Below are 20,978 nucleotides of genomic sequence, written 5' to 3' on the forward strand. Positions count from 1 at the left end.
CCCAGCATCCCCACCCGCCCCTTCCCTGTGGGACTTCCATCTGAAATGTGAGATGTTCATCTGGGCTGTCCCTCCCAGCGAGCCTGGGAGCCCCCAGGGGTGCGGATCATCCCCCGAGGTTAGCACAGAGCCTGTGCAGGGCAGAGCTGCACACCACCTGCGGGACGTCGATGCCTCTGTGGGTCACACACCTCCCGCTTTCCCCGCACCCCTCCAGGGAGAGTACCAGGTCCTGCTGGAGCTCTACAACAGAGACCACTCCACCGTGGCCTGCGCCAACGCCACCGTCACCTGCTCCTGAGCATCTCCAGGCGCCACCAGCTCTGTCTCCGGAGAACCACAGCCCCTCCCGCTGAACCTGCCATGAGGAAGGACCAGTTGACAGCAGAGGAAGGCTCCTGGAAGGTGCAGGCACCGATCTCAGGCCCAGGACCAGAGGTCCCTAGACTCCACAGATGCAGTGATGCCCCCAAGGACCTGCTCCTTAGGAACTCCTGGGGGTCGCCAGGGTCTCAGGGTCCGTCCTCCTTCCCCAAGTGCTCGCCTGACAACCGCTCTCTGCTTTTCAGCTCCTGGGGGGCCCTTCTTCAGTCACCCAGAATAAAGAAACCAGCCCACAATTGTGCCTTGTGTTCTGTTCGAAGTCTTAGTACAACCCTGAGAGCTATAACGTTAATTTCCTCCGCATCCAGTGCTGGCCGCTGCCACAGAGGAAGTGACGCTGACAGATTCAGGACCATGATGGCCCGGCTGCGGTGACGGCACCGGGGACTCAGCTGCTCCTTCTCCCAGGGAAGCCCTGCCCTGGACGTGCGGGCCAGAAGCTGATGAAGCCCCACAGTGACGTCACGATCTCACCTGAACAAACTGAGTTTTAACTTCATTCCCCCAAAGCGTGGCCGTCCCGGCACCAGCGCACTGGGGCTCTCACGACTGCATTCGTTCATTCACTCGGTGAGCCACTGCCGGTCACTCCTGCACTGGGCCCTGTGAGCGGCACTTAGGATACTCTGGGGAGGAAAACAGACACACTCCCTGCCTTCATGAAGCTTGGTATCCTGAGATACCAAACAGCCACATAGCCACCAGGGGCCACATCCACGTACACACAGAGACACCTCCTTCGATGTCCTCTGTAGATGGTCAGATTGCTTGTCTGTTCCAGAGCATTTTGGGGAACCCCGTCTTCTCATGTCCCTGGATGCGCAGAACCTCATGGTGGGCCCCACCGTCCCTCCCCTCTCCCCTCCCCGCTGTCCCTCTCTTTCCAGCATCCCTGGGCCCCAAGGCTGGCCCTCTTGCTTTGGCCAAAGGGCTAGAGTCGCGAGACTGGGAGGGCTTTCTCATCAACACGTCTTTTACCACCATTAAAACCCCACCATGTTAGAGGTTAAAAGAGGAGGAAAATGCAGAGTTTAAAAACGGCCATTGCTATTAATCACTGTCTGTACATGGTTGAACTACCCGGAATAGCAGGCCGTAAATGCCTGGTGAATCGAAACCTTAAGACCAGCATCTGAAGTTTTCTGGGTTGTGGAGCGACAAAATTAGAGCAGTGACCGCGGCTACGCCCAAAACGCTCGGAGAGAAGACGTGCTGTGGCCGCGCCAGGCTCAGGGGCAAACCTCTGAGCACACACGGGTCACAGCGTTACACACCCAGACAGCAAACTCAGTGGCTGATGGGCACCATTCCCTCCAGAGAGACACGCCCTCTTTCAGTAACATCCCCATGTCCAGCAAGGGCCCTGGGCAGGCTCTGGGAGCTCAGGACAGCTGTCACAGCCTTCCCAAGACAGGGACAGGAAGGAGGGGACCAGCTCACTTTTTATTTTTCTGCTAGGCAGCTGTCCCTTCTCCTATTCTTCGCTCTTTTCTTAAAGTTCATTGACAGCGTGCATACATGTGTGTGTATTTATGTGTATTTGTGTGTGTGTATATTTGTATATTTGTGTGTGTATATTTGTATTTGTGTGTCTATTTGTGTGTGTTTGTGTATTTGTGTGCATTTGTGTATTTGTGTTTGTGTGTATGTGTATTTGTGTTTGTGTATATTTGTGTGTGTATTTGTGTTTGTGTATGTGTTTGTGTATGTGTGTTTATGTGTTTGTGTATGTGTATATTTGTGTGTATTTGTGTGTGTGTGTGTGTGTGTGTGTGTGTGTGTGTGTATTTGCCAGAGTTTAGATGCCACAGGTTTGGTTAAGTAGGAGTTTCCACACATGCACGAGCTGGCTCTCTCCTTCACTGAGTACACAGGAGCACACAGCAGTTACACTAAAGGTGTGATTTCAGGAAAAAGAAGTGTTTCTGCCCCCAAAACATGCCTGTCCTTAGTGTCCAGTCATGGGCCTTAAATTTCACTTGAGTTCCAATCCTGCAAGTTGAGAACGTTTTTCACTGTTTATGAGCCTCCTATTAAAAAATGCGAACAGTCCTGGCAGGAGAAGTGCCAGAAGCGTTGCTGCTGTTTAACACTCCAGCAGAACGTCGTATGTGACTAAGATGCAGCTTGGAATTGTCATCCCAGGAAGCAGGAGGTGCTAAGGGGCAGGTGGGCAACCCAAAGCACGCCCCCTCAGGCCCCTCAGGCTGGCTGGCTGTCTGTGGGCGCCTGGGGCAGGGCCAGGGCTGGGGGTGGAGAATTTAATCACATCTCGTCTTCTCATAAATGGTTTGCTACTGCTTCAAAATACAAAAAAAAAAAAATTTATATCCGTTTGATTAAAGATTATGCTGTGCCCTCAACCAAAGAACCCTCATGGAGTAAGCCAGCTTCAGTCATCTGGGGTCCACAGGCTCTTCCTTGTATTTTAAAGGAACCTCTCTCTCTCTCTCTCTCTCCATATACACACACACACACACACACACACACACACGCGCGCGCGCGCGCGCGCGCGCGCGTATGTATGTATATATCTTTTTTTTTAAGGGAATGCCAGTGCCCAAGGAAAGCTTTGCCCGGCTAGGGTCCAGGCAGACCCTGCAGACCCACTGGCTGGTGTGATCGCCCCCCGGGAGTGTGGTGTGGCTGTACCCAGCTCGGTCTGATCACACATACAGCTCAGCCCTGACAGCGGAGCCCCACGTGGTTCAGGAAGCAGCCGTGGTTTGCTGCAAAGGTTCCCACTGCCCTCGGTGCCTCTATTTCTTAGCCGTTCCCTCACCTCTGGCCTCCCTGAATATCGGCTTTGCCCTCAGACGGCCTCTGTAACAGCAAAGAGTCTCCCACTTGTCCCAAGTACAAAGGGAGAGAGACCTTTCTTCGAGAGCCCGGCAGTACCTGCAAGTGCGATGACTTGGGTCACATGACCAACTCCTGGCCAGTCACCCTGGCCCTGTGCTGATTGGCCGCCCTGTGTCACATGACCCACCCCCAGAGCTGGACTGGCATTGGTCCCACTGGAACCACACCACTCCCTGAAGGAAATGGGCGTTGGGAAGGGCAAAGGGAGGAAAAGGGGGAAGATGCTAGGGGTGGAAGGCATGACTAGAATTAGACGGGCCAGCTTTTCAGTTCTAACTCCCCCAGCTGTTAACTGGGCCAGTGACTTGGATTCTCTAAGCCTCTGTGTCCTCATCCGTAAGTGTCAACGATATTAACACCTGCCTTACAGAAATACCATGAGAGTCAGACGCACGGAGAATGCTCAGGACAGCGCCGGCACGTAACTCAGCGAGTGTGAGCTGTGATTACGTAGGGAGGTGCCTGCGTCTTCCCGGAATGCTGTAATAAGAACGCCGTAAGCCGGGTGGCTTATAAGCAACAGACATTTATTTCTCGCATTTTTCTCATTCACTTCTGGAGGCTGGAAAGTCTAAGACCAAGTCACTGGCAAATTCAGGGTCTGGTGAAGGCCCACGTCCCGGCTCAGAGACAGCCGTCTTTCCCTGTGTCCTCACATGGAGGGAGGCGTGAGGAAGCTCTCTGGGGTCCCTTTTAGAAGGGCACTAATCACATACTCACATCCCAAAGACCCACCCCAACACCATCACCCTGGAGGTTAGGATTTCAGCATATGAACCGGGAGGAGGTGGGGGGCACGTTCAGTCCGTAACAGGCGGGCGTGCGCCCTGGAGCTGAAGCCCTGCTCCCTCACTTCCCTGTCACGTCCGCCCACCGCACTGGGGCGCCCTTCACCTGCAAGCCCGGCTTCCCTTCTGAGTCCTGACGCGGCCCCTCGGCACCTCAATTTCTTCTAAGTGCAACTGGTTTTATTAGACCTGGGATGGGGGCGTGTTGCCTGAGCTGCGGGCTCAGCCCATGAACTCTGAAGAGAATTTAAGGGACACATTCAGGTACAAGTTTCCCCTGAAATAGAAACATTATACCAAGGCCAAAAATACCTAGGAAAGAAAATGTGTGTAATTTTTAATTAAACTTGTTTCCTGTTTAAAAAAAAAAAAGATTCACATTCAAGATGTGAAGAACTAAATGTAACATCTGCAAATTTAACAGTTACATCTGCCTTCAGAAAAAAAAAAAAAAATCACCCAAAATAGCTAGTGAGAGAAGAGGCGACATCCTGATTTTAACCTGGACTCGCTGGGGAGAAAAAGCTTGTTATCCCAGCAGTTCAGTTTGAATCAGCTGCACTTTCTCAGTCGCCCTTCTCAGACAAATTCCCCGTCTAGTTTCCTGGGCCCTCCATCTGGCAAGCAGGGGCCCCGAGGAGCTGGGAAAGCGCTCTTTGCCATCTAGTTTGTAAATAACTTCAGTTGTTCCATTGGAACTGAAGCCTTCAGCTGCCTTCGAATGCACCAGCCTGATTTTCTTTTCTCCTCTAACCCGGCTTTCCTTTGCGTGACAAAACCAGATTCTTTCCTCCAGGATCTTAGTCTCCTCACTCCCGAGGAAAAGAACGTGTGCATCGATGTTATTTCAGCTTAAAAGAATAATTTCTTCCTCCAACTAATATTTTCATGGATTCTCCGAAACCCAACCAAGGATGGAAGGAAAGAAAACATCCTTGCCACGCAAGCCTGTTCCATCTATTATTTATTCTGGTTTCTCTTCCTCTTCTTCTAATCAGAAATGGTGGAAGAAAATTTGAGAGGGGGCCAGAGGATGTTACTGATGTGATCAAAGGGACACAGCAAGGTTTCCACAGAAAGGTGGACTAAAACGATTAAAAATATGTGATATAGAAAGACAACTGGGAAGGCAGAACAAGAAAAATAGTAATAGCAGTTGTTTAAAAGCTCACAATTATTTCAGCATTTTCTAGGCTAGGTTTCTCACCTGCACCTCAGTACTTCATCTCAGTACCAGCCCACGGTTCCCAGGTAAGGAAGTCAGCCCCCACTTCCCCAGGCTCACGGGTTCAGCAGCGAGGATTCGAAGCTGCCTGACTCCACCCCAGCCTCTCGCCATCTGACGCTGCCTTGGCTGGCTGGCTGGAGACTACAGAGTGAGGAGCACCGTGTAGTGAGGGCTTGCAGACGGTGTCAAGCCAAGCAGCAAACAGGCTAAAAACACAAGGTAGAGTAAAAAAGTGTCAGATTAATTCACTGATGAGAACACTCCCCCTCCACCACCACCACCACCCAAAAAAGACCGTGGATGCTCACAAGGAGTATCCTGATTTGAGTTCCATGATCTGGAGGAATGCCACTCTGCTTTTCAACCAAAAAAAAAAAAAAAAAGACTTTGATCATCTGCAGTCAAACTCACGCAGATGAGTGGACCAGGCTTTATCATGTTGAGTCTCCTCCCTCCCTCCCTCTCTCTCTTCTTTCCTTCCTTCCTCCGGTAAATCTTTATTCAGCACTGACTACTTGCTGGCCACTGTATTAAACAGAACATAAAATATAGAACAGAGAATATAAAAATGAATAATACACAATTCCTGTCCGAAATCCACTTACAGTTCAGGAAAAGGGAGGAAGGAAAGTACTGAAGGTCTCCTAGGATGGGGAGCCTGTGGTAAGTCACAGAAGAGGAGGATGAACAAACGTGGGTTTGGTGGGGATGACACACGGGTTGGCTTCATGGTGGACGGAGCACGTGAGCTGTCAGGATGGGTGGGACTTTAGCGGTCCCGGCGCCCACGGCTGGCGCCGTCTCAGCTTTGGTTGCTCAGCTGTCAGCCCTGGTGGTTCATTCCCAAGGACCAGGACAAGCTGCATTTCTGCCATTAGAACTGTTTCAGACAAAATAAAGTATAAAATGACACAGGCTTTTGCCCAAGCACAGGCTTTTTTGTTAATACTAAGTTGTGACTCCAGGAGCTCAACAATTTAGCAGGTGTTTTTGTTTTCCCTTTTCTTTTATTTTGTTTTAAATTCTTATTTTTTATTGAAGCGTAGTTGATTTACAATGCTAGTTCCAGGTGTACAGCAAAGCAATTCAGTTTTATATATATATATATATATATATATATATATATATATATATATATATATATATTCAGATTCTTTTCCATTATAGCTCATTATAAGAAACTGATCATAGTTCCCCCTGCTGTACAGCAGGTCCTTCCTGTTCACCTGTTTTATATACAGCAATGTCAGTAGGTGTGTACTGAGGTCAGCTGTGGGCCCAGATCTCACCCAAGTCCGTGCCCCTACCAGAGCCCCAAACTTTGGAGACACAAACAAACATTCAGACCTCACACTGATCTCCATTCTTCTTTCTCTCACTTCATTTTTGGCAATGAAATGAAAGGAATGGAAAGACAGCTTAACACAAAACTGCTCTACTGAAAATTAATTATCCCAACCACTGAAAAGAAAGGTTAATTATGTAATGTGACAGAAGCACTAAACATCACTCCCACAGCAATCGGATTAGCACGTGCCAATGTATCAAATTAACACCTTGCACACCTTAAATTTGCACAATGTAGTATGTCAATATACTCAATTTTTTTTTAAAAAGTAAAAAAGGAGAAAAATCCCTGTATTATTCACCTGCCCACGTCCGCAGCAAGTAGTAATGACTCTCTCTGCCAATCTGGGTGACAAATGTCATATCTGGAGTCATTTAGAAGAACAAAGGTGCTTTTCACTCCTGCCTCGTTCCCTGGTCACAATCCTTCATCATCATATTGGATTTGCCCATTGTTGCCTCCCAGGGTATCAGACCATTCGTTTGTCTGAGTCGAGGGGTTTTTTCCCTTCACTTTCACAGCCTGAGGGCTGTCTGTCTGCAGTTGTTTGGTTTTTGTTCAGTTGTTTTCATTGGGTTTCAATATTTTGTTCAACATTGTACGTGTTTTGACTGCACTATTTCACAGCCACATTCAGGCTTCCAGAACCCGGGGCTCGGGAACAAGCCCCTGAGGGCACCTCTGGATGCTGGGGCTCACCTGCTCTCCCGCTCAGGGGCGCATTCCCAGAGGCTGGAGACATACAGCCCTAAAAACTGTATGGAATTAAAAACCAGCACAACTGTAGAAGGAAACCAACCCTCCTCGTAGCAAAGGACACCGTGTCAACTCCTCCGGCTGTTTCGGGGCCGAGCGGTGACGTCGGCCCCGCCCTGGGGGCGAGCTCTGGGGGCGGGGGCGGGGGCGGGGGCGGGGTGGGAGGAGGGCCTGGCGTCCCGGGGCCCCACCCAGCCCCGCGCATGCGCCGCCGCGCCTCCGGGACAGAGAGGCGGCAGCCAGTCTGCGCGAGGAGCTGACTCACCAGGGGTTCCGGGCCCCCAGGGTGCTCTGTGGGGGCCCCCCTGGCAGTGGGATACAGGGTGTGACACAACAGAGCAGGGCTTGCTGCACGAACCCGGGGGACCCGGCACAAAGCGGGGAGGGGAGAGCCAGGCCTGGGCCCGGGCGCCCTGCTGCCCCCATGCCGCGCCTTCCTGCAGCCTGAGAGCTTGGAAAACGGCCCGGGGGAGGTGCCCGAGAATGAGATAGGAAAGCACTGCCCTTCTGCTGACAGAGGATCCAGAAATAACACGGAATGTTCGGAGAGTCCGCAGAGATTCCCTAATATGCAAGTGGAGGGATCCGTCCGTGACCTTTGATGCAGTGGTTGTCGTCAGAGCGTCTTTATAGGAACCTGGGGATTGACACCTAAGACGTTCCAGCTTTGCTGGTGGGCAGGATTCCCCTCCCCCAGAGCCACTCCGGGATAGGAATCTCATTTCCTCACCAAGCGCTCCCTCCCCACCTCCTTCTGTTTCTCCAGGGACACGGGGGAGTCCTCTTGGACCTCCTGTAACCTCCGCACTGTCCTCATTTGATTGTTTTCCGTCTGCTGGACGACAGGCAGGATGTGCTGCTCCTGCTGTGAAGAGTCCCTTCCTCACCCTCCTCCTTGGGATAAGCATTAGACTCTCATCTCATGTCTGTCTTTGTTCTGGACTGAGCACCCCCTCACCCCCTACAGTTCACCTCACTCCCAAAGCAAATATGCCGGGGCTGGGTGGGGGTGGGTGTTGACTGGAGAAGAAACACCAAACTCTCAGTAACTTAAGAAGTATTAGACCTCTATGTAGGTGATAAGAGTGAAATATATAGGAAACATGGTCCTAGCTACAGGCAGTATTTATAACTAATAGTTATTCGCTAACCGCTTGGAGCTTTTTTCGGTCCCTTCCTCTCCAGGCTCCACAAAAACCAGATACCAGTTCAACCTCAGGGTCATGAGCCAAAAGCCATATAACAAAGTTTCAGACTAGCAAGTTAACTGGGAGGTAGTAATTAAGCTAATGAGAATACAATTAGAGTTTCCATTGGATCCACTCTAACTATGACAAGGACAAGCCTTCCAATGTATAGAACAGGCTTTATTTCAAAAAACAAATGCCTTGTCCTGTAGCCAGACCAACGCCAGGCCTGGGAGTCCCACTGGGATAGATGGCACCTTTGAGTGCCCCTTCCCAGGGGAACCAGATTCATTACTTATCTCTTGGCAAGAAGATGACACCTTTGTGCAAAGAAAAGGGGTACCGATCCTCTGGGCAGACACATGACTTAGTAAGTGAGCACATGCTGGATTTCAGTCTCCAGTCTCCTCTTGTGCAGTCAGCAACCTACACAACCTTACCCAGTGACTCAAGCCAAGCTTTGGAATCCTCTCCCGCCGCAAGGTGTATGTTCCAGAAAGAAGGCTAAATAACAAGAATATGCTGCCTCAAGAAGGCATCAGTCTCTGCCCCTTGATTGGTGGTCCCTGATCTCACCTTCACCCCACCCTACCCAGTCCCCACTCACCTCTACCAACCAACCAAACTTAGTAAGGGGGCACCTAGCTAAGACTTATTCTGGAGGCAAAACTGCTAAGTGAAACAAACACGTTGACTAACGTCTCTCTAACCTTGCTCGCTCCTTGACATTTTTCATATCGACTTGGAACTCAGCTTATTCTGTTATAAAACAGTCATTTACAACCTTGCTCCATGATCCGAAATGCCACTACGTCATTTTTGGAACATCATTCCCTCTGAGACGCTGTCTGTCTCTGGTGTCCAGGCTGGGTTAAAGGTCCACCTTGGGGCTCCCCCGCATCTTCCCCTTGGCTTCACTGTGATGTGACACTGGCCGCATCCTACCATAATTACTCATTTACTTTTTAATTGAAGTCAGTTACAATGTGCCAATTTCTGGTGCACAGCATAATGCCCCAGTCATACATATATATACATATGTACATTTTTATATTATTTTTCATTGGAGGCTATTACAAGATATTGAATGTAGTTCCCTGCGCTATACCAAAGAAATCTGTTTTTACCTATTTTTTATATAGTAGTTAATATTTGCAAATCTCAAACTCCCAAATTTATCCCTTCCCACCTCCTTTCCCCCAGTAACCATAAGATTGTTTACTATGTCTGCGAGTCTGTTTCTGTTTTGTAGATGTGTTCGTTAGTGTCTTCTGAAATTTTTTATTTGATTTTTTTTAAGAGGTACTAGGGGTTGAACCCAGGACCTCATGCATGCTAAGCATGCATTCTACCACTGAGCCATCCCCTCCTCCTCATTTACTTTTTGTCTCTGCCACGAGGACATAAGCAACCTGAGCGAGAAACAAGGTCTTACTCACCTCTAAGCAAATTCCAGGACTTGGCTTAAAATATTTGTTGCATGAATGGTCTAGGAAAGAAAGATAATGTCAGTGGTGCTCTGCTCTGGTTGGCTGCTGTAGCAAAGACCACAAACTGAGTGGCTCCGAACAACAGAAATGTATTGTCCTACACTTCTGGAGGCCAGAAGTCCACAATCAAGGAGTCAGCAGGTCCCTGCTCCCTCTAGAGGTGCTGGGAAGAATCACTCGGTGCCCTTCCTAGATTCTGGGGACCCCAAGTGTTCCTCTGCTTGGAGACGCATCACCCCAATCCTCTGTCTTCACATGACCTCCTTCCTGTGTCTCTTCATGTCGCCTTCCCTCTCTGCATGTCGGTCTCTGTGTCCAAATTCCCCCTTTTATGAGGACATCAGTCATATAGGACCCAATAGGATTTGGGTCCATTCTAATGACCTCATTTAATTTGATCACCTCTGTAAAAGCCTTATTTCCAAATAAGGTCACATTCCAAGGTCCTGAGGGTTAGGACTTCAACACATCTTTTAGGGGGATTCAATTCAACTCATAACACTTAACCTACCACCTCGCCAGCATGTTCAGGAGGGTAATTTTGCTTGATCTTCATAGCAATCCCATGAAGTGGATAGTACAATTCCCATTGTTCATAATTTTACAAAACTAAGACTCAGTAAGAAAGCACAGGGTAGTAATTAGTGAAGCCAAGTTTCCCTGAGTGTATGTGACTTCAGTGCTAGACAGTCAGTGTCACGGCGAAGATGGACTTGGACGTGGGATGCAGACAGTTGGACCTTAGTCATCCTTCCAGTGCCACCTCTGGATCACGTGACTTCCATCCCCTCGTCTGTAATAGAGGGACAATAACAGAACCTAAGTTTTCCTGTCTTTTGGAGATAATAATGCAAGTAAAGCGGTTACCATCTCTGTGGTTAGCACAGAGATTGCCAAAAACCAGCTAATGTCATGTCATGTTATCACTCTAACTACATCTTCTTAAGGAGCAGCCCCAGGGACACAGCAGAACTCAGGAACGGGGCATCATCTCCGGTTTATCTCTTGTCTTGCAAAGTCCACCCACCCTCATGAAGAAGCATCTGCTTCCTTCTCAACACTTCCCTCCTTCAACTCAGATATGAGAACCTGAGCAAAACAGGAATGTCCAGGAGCAGTGGCCAGCCCAGACCGCCTCCCCTCCGCCGAGAAGCCCATCACCGCAGAAGTCTCTGCCTCTGTCCCTTCCTTGTCTCCAACCTTACTGCCACCATTTCACAAAGACGGGCAACAACCAGGCTACGTTAATGCAACCACAGATCATAGAAATTCTTTAGAGGTCCTTTCAATCAAAGGATGCCCAGGGTAAGAGAGGAGATGACTGCTGAGCCCTTTAAAATCTCCAGCAAAGCCAAGCCCACAATCTTCTGGATGGACCTTTCAGGAACTAGCAAATCAACAGTCCTAAATTTTGTGTCTCACCCAGACTCCTCCTCTTCCTTCCCTTCGTGCTGGAGCTGCCCTAAGCATGGGAGCACGTGCTGCTGAAAATCAGGTTGGAGCTAGGTCTCAGCTCCATCCCTTTGCTGTGTGGCTTTGCACAAACTGCTTAATTCTTCTAGGTCTCAGCTTCCTCACCAGCAAAACGAGAGAACAGTTCCTGCTTCACAGATCATTGTGTGGGATCCGTGACACATCAGGCTTCACAGGCAGGTAATAAACACCTCGTCTTCCCGCCCTTTGTCCCTTCAAGTCATTTTTAACTGCTTGCGTTCCGACAAGCACCTGAGGTTATATAGAACACTGGACCGATTCTAAATACAGTCAAGAAGAAAATGTGGGCTCTAAATTTGCTGATGCAACTTGTATCTTAAAAAACACAAAGGTCAGTTTGGTGAAAAAGTTCTGGACATGGACAGTGGTGATGGGTACACCGCAAAGTCAATGTACTTAATGGCGCTGAGAACTTAAAAATGGTTAGAACGGTGTATTTCATGTTATGTAGAGTTTACCAAAATTTTTTCTAACTTAAAAAAATTAAAAGGGGTTCATTCTGAGTCTATTTTTTTCATTTTATTTTATTTGTTTATTTTTTTGAGTCTATTTTTTTTTTTTTAGTGGGCAAGGAAAACAAAGTGGAACCATTAATGTTTAATATTCAACAGGCCCTTCCCAAGAACGTCACATTTTTTACAAAATGCTCACGATTGTCTGGATCTACTCAGGTTTCTCTGATCCCAAGATTTTGGCTGACGTTGATGCTATAATAAAAACATGTTCCAAGGCATTGTTTAAATTTTTCTCAAAATGCTTTGTTCTTTGTAAGGGTAGCAGTCCTTTTATCTGAGTCTGGGAGTGAATTCAGACTCTCGATGGGACAGAAAATTCTCTCTTATCAGAGGAGCGCAGAGTCTGTAACACAGAGAAGTAGCACGGCCGCCCGCACACCCCTCCCTCTCCCTTTCTCTTTTTCTAAAGGAAAGAAAAGACGGAAGCAGGGGGCTCTGATGCAAGACTAGCAAACGAATTAGTTCAAAAACCTCAGAAAGGTGCTTATTATGGGCTTGCTTTTAAGGGCACCGTGCTAGACGCCTTCTCATAAATCAGGTCGTGTGAGAGCCACCACTACCCGGTAATGGAATGTTATCTCCACTTGAAAGATCTGTTTACTGAGTTCCAGGAGGTTAAATAAACAACCCATTTACCACGACTGAAACTGGTGTCTGGTCGGCAGTTTACGGAGAGCTACTCCTGGCAGGATCCCACTTTTACAAAGTACGGACACCAGGCGTGTAAGTCGGCCAGGGCGTCGGCCCCAGACGGGGGCTGCTGTCCGAGCTCCTCACGCCCCGTGAAGGCCGCGCCCCTCAGCCCGCGTGCTCCGGGCCAGCGCGGCGCCTGCCTCCCCCTCCCCTGGGCGACACAGCGTCGCCCGGTCAGCGGTGCGTCTTCAGGGGGTGTTCACCGCCCCTCCCCCAGGAGGCGAGGAGGCCCCGCCACAGAGGGGGGCCCGGTGCGAACGAGGCGGGCACAGCACGCATGTCCAGGGCACTCCTGGTGTGACGGGCAGTCGCAGCAGGAGAGCCCGAAGTGTGAGCAGGGGACCCCGGGGTACCCACCTGTGCTGGTGTCCCGCCGCCGCTGCACGGAACCCCCTTCAGCTTCTGGCCTCTCACCTCATGGAGGGGGCACCCAAGATTCAGTCACGCTGTCGTCAAATCCCTCCACTGCCATGAACTCCAGCCTCTTCTCCACCTGAAAGTAAAGTGCAGTCAAACTTCAGTTTGCGAAGAATGACTGAGCTTCAAGAAAATAAAAAAAGAAAACTTCCTGAATTACACATTTGAATAAAAACACAAGTGAAGCCCTCTGCTTGTTTTACAGATGTGGCTGGGTTACAACCCTGCACTGCCAGTCAGAGAGGAAGAGAAAACGTGGTCTCTAGCTTTGGTCTCCGCCGGAGCTGGCTTCCCCCCTGCGCTCCCGCCTGCTGGACAGCAGAGAAAGGCAATGAACGTACAGACTGGTTTTCAACCTTAGTTAGATGCAGCGATTTAAGCAGTCCCTTTGGTGTTTGTCCTGGAGAGAATTTTATCTCAGTCGCCTTACTTCCATGCCCGCCCCTTCCATGCCCGTCTAGTGTGTGGGGGAGGAGGCATCCTGTGACCCCATGGCGGCAGAATGAAGAGGGCTGGGATCCAGGAATCCTCCTCAGTCCAGTACTTGTTTTGACCAACCCAGCCCCACCTAAGGTAGCGCTGGCCTGATCTTGCTATTGGATCTGCCCGTTTGCTGATGCCACCTGTCCTCCTGAACTTGTGGCCCATTCTTCCCCAGTGGGTCCTGGATCACAGAGTCTGCGTTCCCTGGCCAGGCTCTTACCCCTTGGCCAACTCACGGGTTTTCAGCTCCACATTTACGCCATGTGGAAAACTCGGTAGAGTTGAGAGTGCTAACTAGACTCGCTCTCAGCCCGATCGTGCCGTCCCCCGTGCTAGACCGGCCCGTGCTGGCCTGAGTCCCTGCACGGTGTCTTCCTCCAGGGCTCCGCCAGGTGAGGAGGAACAGGATGCCCCGCCCTCTGCCAGTCCCCTGTTCTGCTTGATCCGTCTGTCACCTGTGGTGCTGGTAGCTGGACGACAGGCTTTCCAGGGACTTGAAGGGTTTGCCAATTATCATGGCGCAAATACTCACACCATGTCCAATTTCAAGCTGCCAACTGTGTAACGATCAGTTTGAAAATTTTCCTGAAATTTTAACAGCCGGCTTTCAGGAGCGTCCAAGCCAGCTCCAACACACCTCTGACACCCCAGCACTCTCAGTCCCCTTCAGCATAAAAATAGAAAGTTGCAACAACAAAAAAACCACTTTTAACCAGGTATTTCTTTTGCCTCTTTTTTCACTGCTTTTCATCTTATCGTCTCCAAGGATGTTAAGGGTTGAATTTTCCCTCTTTCTTCCACCCAGAACAGTGAGCTGAAACAGGCACCCTCTGTACACTATGGAATGACCTCCAAGATCTAAGCCCCTCAGTCTTGGTTCTTGAGATGTGAAATAGGAGCAAAAAAATATTAGAAGATATTTTGCTTTTCCAAAGCCTATTGTCAGACTGTAAAAGTCTATTTTGAATGTCAGAAGCTGAACATTCTATTATTCATATTGGATCATTTCATTTCTTTTTCTTTTTTGTTTGGGGAGGTAATTCAGTTTATTTATTTATTTATTCTTGGAGGAGGTACTGGGGATTGAACCCAGGACCTTGTGCATGCTAAGCACGTGCTCTGCCATGTGAGCTACACCCTCCCTCTGGATCATTTTTATTGATGTGTCTTCAAAGTCATCAACTCTTTCCTCTATCATCTGCATGGAGCCCATTTAGTTTTTTGAATGTTGGCTACTGCATTTTTCACTTCTAAAATTCCCATTTGGTTCTCTTTTTCAGTTAGTATCTTCTATTTGTTTGCTGAGAATTTCTAACTTTTCGCTCATTTCTAAAGGGTTTGCCCTTACTTCTTGGAACATTGTTGTAATTGCTGCTTTAAATCTCTGTCAGATATTTCCAACATCTGAGACCTCTTGGCTTTGGCAAGCTGGGATTTTCCTGTTCTTTGCATTCTGAGTAGTTTTGGATTCTTTCCCGGCTGTGTTGGATATTACAGGGCTCTGGGCCTAACTTCAAGCCTGTGGGGAATGTGGCCGTTTTTGCATAGGCCGCCAGACTGCTTTGTTTCGCAGACGCTGTGGAGTTCAGGCTGCAAGTTCTGAACAGCCTTCTCCTGGTGTGCTTTAAATGGCGCCACTATTTCCAGCTTTTGCAAGTGCTATCCAGCCGTGTCTTACGTGTGTGCCACCCAGTGGACAGTCTGGGGCTGAGCTCTGGTCTACCCCATGGGTCACGTCTCAAGCTGTGTGCCATTCTGTTTAGGGTCAGATCCATGTGAGACAGCTCAGGGGCGATCCCAGACGTTCATAAACAACTTTGTCACCTTCCTGAGCTCCTTCCTCTCTGGGATCTCCCTAAGAATTTCTGACCCCCTGGAGCTCCTCTTTCCAGTCTCCAGCCAGAAAGCTGGGGCTTCATGTGCCTCACTCTGCCATACACTTGCTGCAACTGAGTCCGTGTCTGGGACCAAAGGATGGAAGAGGTTTTAAAGAAAAGCAACAAGGGTTCAACCCACCTTCTTGGGGCCACAGCTCCTCCAACTTGAGACGTGCTCTCCCTTAGAGTTTTGGGCTCCCCAGTTTTGCCACTGTCCCTGCTGCTGCCTCAGGATTGCTTAGGGGCTGAGATGCAAGAAAATGGAGAAAAGGGGGGAAAAAATGAGGATTTCTCCACCCACTCTTAGCATAAGGCAGTCCCTTCCCCACTCCTTGAGCCTGAACCTGAGAGCGTCTCCTGGGTTACAGAGCTTTTCTCTGCTGATGCTGCCTCCCTGTTTCTGGCCGCGCTGAGCCCAGGAAATAGCAGAGGGGAAGATGTACCTCCTCCCTGGTTTAGTGGCCCCTCAGACCTGCTCTTCTCCCCCAATCCACCTGCTACTATTTACTTTTCAGAGTCCTCACATCAGTGCTCCGAGCATTCTGTCCAGGTTTTACGGCTGATTTCAGTGGAGAGATTCAGTGGAGCGTGTTTAATCTTACCCGGTTACCAGAACCACCACCGCCCCACCCGTGTAGTCAGAGAGATCTTTCTAAAGCACAGTCTAGTTACATCACTCCTCTGCATAAAGTTCTTAAATCCCCCTGCCTTGTGCCCTCAAACCCCTCCATCTGGGATGCAACCGCCTCTGTAACCCGGCCTCTCCTCCTTGCTCCAGCTTCCAGCATCCCCACCTTCCAGCATCCCCACCGTGCTGTGAAGCAGCACCGGACAGCTCGCACCTCCTGGAGCAGAGTGTTCCCACCCTCCCAGCTTTGCACACGCTGCCCCCTCACCTGGAGTGTGCGTCTCCCTCCTTGCCTGGCTGGTCTCCCACAGGTCTCCGTCGAGATGTGCTCTCTCTCTGGGGATCCGCTCCTTACCCACGAGATGGAGCTGCTTTCCCTGAAGTGAGCTCCAGCACGTCCTGTCACAGCACGAACCGCCCTGAGCCATGATCACCTGTGTATCGCTGTCTCCCGCACTCAACTGGGAGCACCTTGCAGGCGGGCACCGGGTTTCCTCCAGTTTCTAGAAGGGGGTTTGGCACTTAGTAAGTTCTGATCAATACCGGTGGACTTGAGCTGTGTCGGAACCAACCAGCCCCAGAAGTGGATTTCCTGCCCTCAAACTGCCGCCCTCTTGGTCAGGGTCCCTGATAACTACTCGTTATTTGGTCCCCTGTTAACAGTACGTTCCGCCCTGGGTCTTAGACTCCACCCTGGACGCTGGTTTGCACTCTCCAGGCCTCCACTGTTCAGAATATGGGGAGCCCCCAGATTTTCAGCCTGTCTTCAGACTCACATGACCCAGTGCTCATCCCTGAGAGGACCACCCTTTGACCCCAGTCAACACCTGTGCAGTTGAACTGTGTCAGAACCCACTGCACCCTGGGAAGTAGATTTCCTTCCCCGAACCTCTGGCTTTTTTGTCTGAGCCCCTGTTGAGCACCAGCTACTGACCAACTGGACCGTGATTTCCTGATGTATGTTTCCACCCCCATCTCACCTGTCTGCCTACCCCCATGTCTTCTGAAAGAAATCTGACGTACAAGCCATCCATATAATTTAAAATGATCTAGAAGCCATATTTTTTAAAAGGAAAAAGAAACAGGTGAAATTACTTTCCATAATATACTTTATTGAACACCCTATGTCCAAAAGTGTTAGCATTTCAAAATGTAATTAATACTTTTTTAAATATCAGGGAAAGTTTACATTCCTGTTTTCATACTAAAACTTCATAATCTAGCCTGTATTTTATACACATCTGCAGTGAGACCTTGCTTCCCGCGGGCTGCTCCCAGCCTCAGCGTGTCAGTGATCCTAGAGCAGGCTCCTTCCAGGAGTCCTGTGACTTCTCTGATGGGCGACCTTGGATAGAGGACTGTACAAAGTATCTGTTGCTACATAACAAATTACACCAATATTTAGTGGCTAAAAACAACACACGTTTATTCTTTCGCAGTTTCTGCAGGTCAGGATTTAGGTGTAGTTTAGCTCAACCGTCTGCTTCAAGATCTCTCACAAAGCAGAAATCAGAGTGCCAGCCGGGGCTGTGGTCTCATCGGAGGCCACGGGCCAGCTCAGAGTCTGTGGTTTCTTTTGTTGAGGGATAAGAAAGGAAAGGGTTCTGAGAAGTCCTGCCAACATCTTAATATGACTCTGAAATCACCCACCTGTGGATCTCAGCGCATTTGATATTAAAGGTAAAATACAACCCTTACCCCCCCCCCCCGCAAAAATGTTTTAAATAATTGGGAAAAATGTATTTCTTCCTTGGTCAATGTGTTACAATAATCCTCTACCTGACTTAGAGTTTGAATTTCTAGAGTGTACAATCTTAAGAATAAAATCAATATGAAGAAACAATGAGGATTGATACCAAATCTTATACTTTTTATTGCATAATTTAAGACCTGCCTTAGGGCTGATAATTTTTTTATGTTGCACTTTTCACTTAAGCCCTTAATTTTGTACCAATTTTCCAGAAGTGTTTGGTAGGGTAATCTAAATGTGCTAAGAAGTCAGCTTTAGAGAGTAGGCAGGTCTTAAAAAACTCGGAGAAGAAGTAAACCCTTGCTTTGGAAAAGCTAGTACTGAGTCAGAAGGTGCAATAAATTGCTCTGACGGAGCCTCTCCCTTGTGGCCTCAGGTCAGAATAGTCCCCTGTGTTTTTATTCATCGTTGCTGTGTCTGCTTCATCATCGCTGCCAATATGAAGTATGCAAATAAATACTCTACCTAAAGAACGTTCCTCTCATTTCCCTTCTGCACCACACAGGTTATAAAAAGGAGGAAAATGAGGTAAGTAAGCTTTCTTGGCACTGTTTCCCTAGGGAAGTCCATATAATGTAATTTACAGGCTCAGCCAGGAGGTGGCAGTCGTGACCAATGAGAAAACCCTGACCCTTTGCCCCAGCGGATGCTTCCTGGATCTAATCTGATGCTTATGAAAGCGATTTCCTTCTTACAAAAACACCAGCCCCAAACAGAAACGAACCTCATCCTGCAGATAAAGAATGTTTGTGCCTTACAAGTTGTCAGACCGTCTTAGCTGTAGCCAGACCTTCAGTAAGTATTTTCCCAGCAGTGAGAGGAACTGCGGGCTAGGGGACGGGAGTGGACACTTCATCCCCCGACACTGAAGCCTTGCACCTTATCACGTCCCAGCTCCAGGAAGGCTGAACCCGCGGGGGATTCTGCAGGAAATGACTAGAAGCTGAATAGCTGTTCTGTTGAGTTAAGAGGGCTGTTCCCAAGTCCCGAGTCACTCAAACCAAGTGCTTCTACCAGCGACGCCCAAGTGTCTCCCTCACGCAGACACAGTCCGATGGCCTTTCCCGAGAGGTGTTTAACTGAATGGGCGTTATGGCCACCTTTTAAACTATGGGACTAAGGTGCCTGCTCAGACAGGGAAGGGTTCTGGGGGATTGGGGAAGCCACTCCAGGAGCCCGGACCGACCCCGAGCACAGTGGGCAGTCAGAGGTTTTAAGCAGGGGGATGAGAGGGCTGATGGAAGGGAATGTAGACTTGGTGATGGAGAGAAAACGGAGGGCGTTCTCCTCTGTCCTGAACCCCAGCATCCATTCATGGTACTTCTCACAACATAATGTGCAGACCGGCAGTGTGCCTCAGGCTCCTCCCTCTCTGCGTCTGTGGAGGGGACGCAGCCCCCAGCCCCACCGAGTCCTCAGCAAGACAAGTGATGGCAGAGTAGCTTGCGGGCTGTGGCATCAGTGGGACGCGGCTTCCGGACTTGGAGAAGCAGCATAAGCTCTCCAACCTGTGCTTTGACCTCACAGGTGACATGACTGCGGTGAGGGTGAAATGAGATCCTGGGGGTAAGTCCTTAGGAGAGCGCTGAGCTGGATAGAGCCCCCGGGAAACTGATTCCCATGGACAGACTTGCCCTGGGAAGAGGTCGTGAAACAGAGCAAACTCACCAGGAGATGCTGAGCGAGCGCTGGGGCTCATCACACCCATGGCCCCCAGTGCACACACGCGCGTGCACACACACACACTCAGGCATGGAGGGCTCCTCCTCCACCCGACTCCCACCCCCGAAGCTGAGAGGCTCTTCTCTGCTCCAGCCAAGATGCCCTGGGGGGTTCCCTTTTCCGTCTGCATGCAAGTGCATCCGAAGGGCCCACCCGGGGTTCAGCCCCCAGGACTCTGCGCCCCTGGGATGGCCCTGACTCTGGCCCGCCACCATCCAGGGCTCACCCTGACCAGCCCTCTTTCACTGCACCGGAGTGCTGATGGGTAACTGGTAATCACACCTCTTCGCCCCCGAGCGAGGGCTCGCTCCAGCCCCAGGTGTTGCTTGTAGGTGAACCAGGTGTGCTGCTCACCACGTGCTGCCTCTCCCCACCTGGCATCTTGTGAGAACTTGCCCTATTTCCCGGCTGCCAGTGAGCTCAGGCTCCACCCAGATCCATTTCAAATGCCTTCCTTCGCAGGCCACGTGGGGCAGGTGCCAAATGGGTCAGCCTTTGGTGCCCAAGCTTCCAAAGCTCTGAAAAGGGGTCTTCCAGGAGGCAGGAGGCCCCTGCTGGGCCCAGGCTCTTCTGATGTACCTGGATTCCCATAACAAAACCTGTGAGGCCCCAGCTTACTGCGTCCTATGCCCCAGATGTGGTTTTGAAAGTTGGTTTGGAATGTATTTTCCCAGCAAAACAAGGAGGCTTGGACCTGGGAGTCAGGGAAAGCCTGATGGTAAGTTTAGGGGGGACTGGACCAAGGCCAGATTTGGGGGAGAACTGACAAGAAGGGCCAAGGAACAGAGTGGGCCTGGGGAAGGTGTACAGAAGCCAGAGGAGATGATGGAGGATTTGGGAAGACACTCAGGAGTTTGGACTTACTCTGAGGGCAACAGGGCACCATGAAAACATTTTACGCAGGGAGGCCACCTGATCACAAAGGGGGAACCCTTCTCCCCGTGGGGAGTTGGGACGTGGCTGTAACTCAGCAGAGGGGCAGGGTACTCATGAAGGCTCACCCCACGGTGCACAGGGAGGGACACCCTGAGAATTTCAGCTTCAGTTGAGGAGTGAGAGGGAGAGAGGGGTTGTTTGTTCAAAAGGCCAACAGGCCACCAAATCTGAGATCAGGGGCTAGTTTTAGATGGAAGGCAGGTGGACATAAACTGGGGGATGCCTGCCTTCTGCCCTTTTAGAAATGCTATTTCCTCCCAGCCTGGAAACTTCCATCAACTCAGATACAGCAACTGAACGGCAGCGCCAGGACTACAGGAATCGTACAAAACGGAAAGAATGATCTGTTTTATGGGAAGCCTTTGTTATCTCTAAACTTAGGACGAGGCCAAAGTCCAGCGCCCTTCAAGCCAGAACAGA

At 49.9% G+C, this 20,978-nt stretch overlaps 1 protein-coding gene and 1 long non-coding RNA gene across 3 annotated transcripts in view; one reads left to right on the forward strand and one right to left on the reverse strand.

Annotated features, from left to right (window-relative positions):
* The window catches only part of LY86 (lymphocyte antigen 86), a 47,277-nt gene extending 46,657 nt beyond the window's left edge, over positions 1–620 (forward strand). For both annotated transcript variants that reach the window (XR_012500926.1, XM_074348051.1), the window contains one exon: positions 218–620. Coding sequence is in view for 1 of the 2 variants with exons in the window: in XM_074348051.1 (XP_074204152.1) it covers positions 218–301 (84 nt within the window). In the remaining variant the exon portion in view is untranslated. The remainder of the gene's footprint in view (positions 1–217) is intronic.
* Positions 621–4,981: 4,361 nt separating this feature from the next.
* The window catches only part of LOC123614074 (uncharacterized), a 49,220-nt gene continuing 33,223 nt past the window's right edge, over positions 4,982–20,978 (reverse strand). The window contains exons 2-7 of the long non-coding RNA XR_006721559.2: positions 16,419–16,653; positions 15,662–15,767; positions 13,103–13,238; positions 9,993–10,836; positions 5,868–6,142; positions 4,982–5,468 (exon numbers count right to left, since the gene is read on the reverse strand). This is a non-coding gene — a long non-coding RNA (uncharacterized LOC123614074). The remainder of the gene's footprint in view (positions 5,469–5,867; positions 6,143–9,992; positions 10,837–13,102; positions 13,239–15,661; positions 15,768–16,418; positions 16,654–20,978) is intronic.

This window comes from Camelus bactrianus, chromosome 20 (assembly GCF_048773025.1).
Source record: "Camelus bactrianus isolate YW-2024 breed Bactrian camel chromosome 20, ASM4877302v1, whole genome shotgun sequence".
Classification (NCBI taxonomy): domain Eukaryota; kingdom Metazoa; phylum Chordata; class Mammalia; order Artiodactyla; family Camelidae; genus Camelus; species Camelus bactrianus.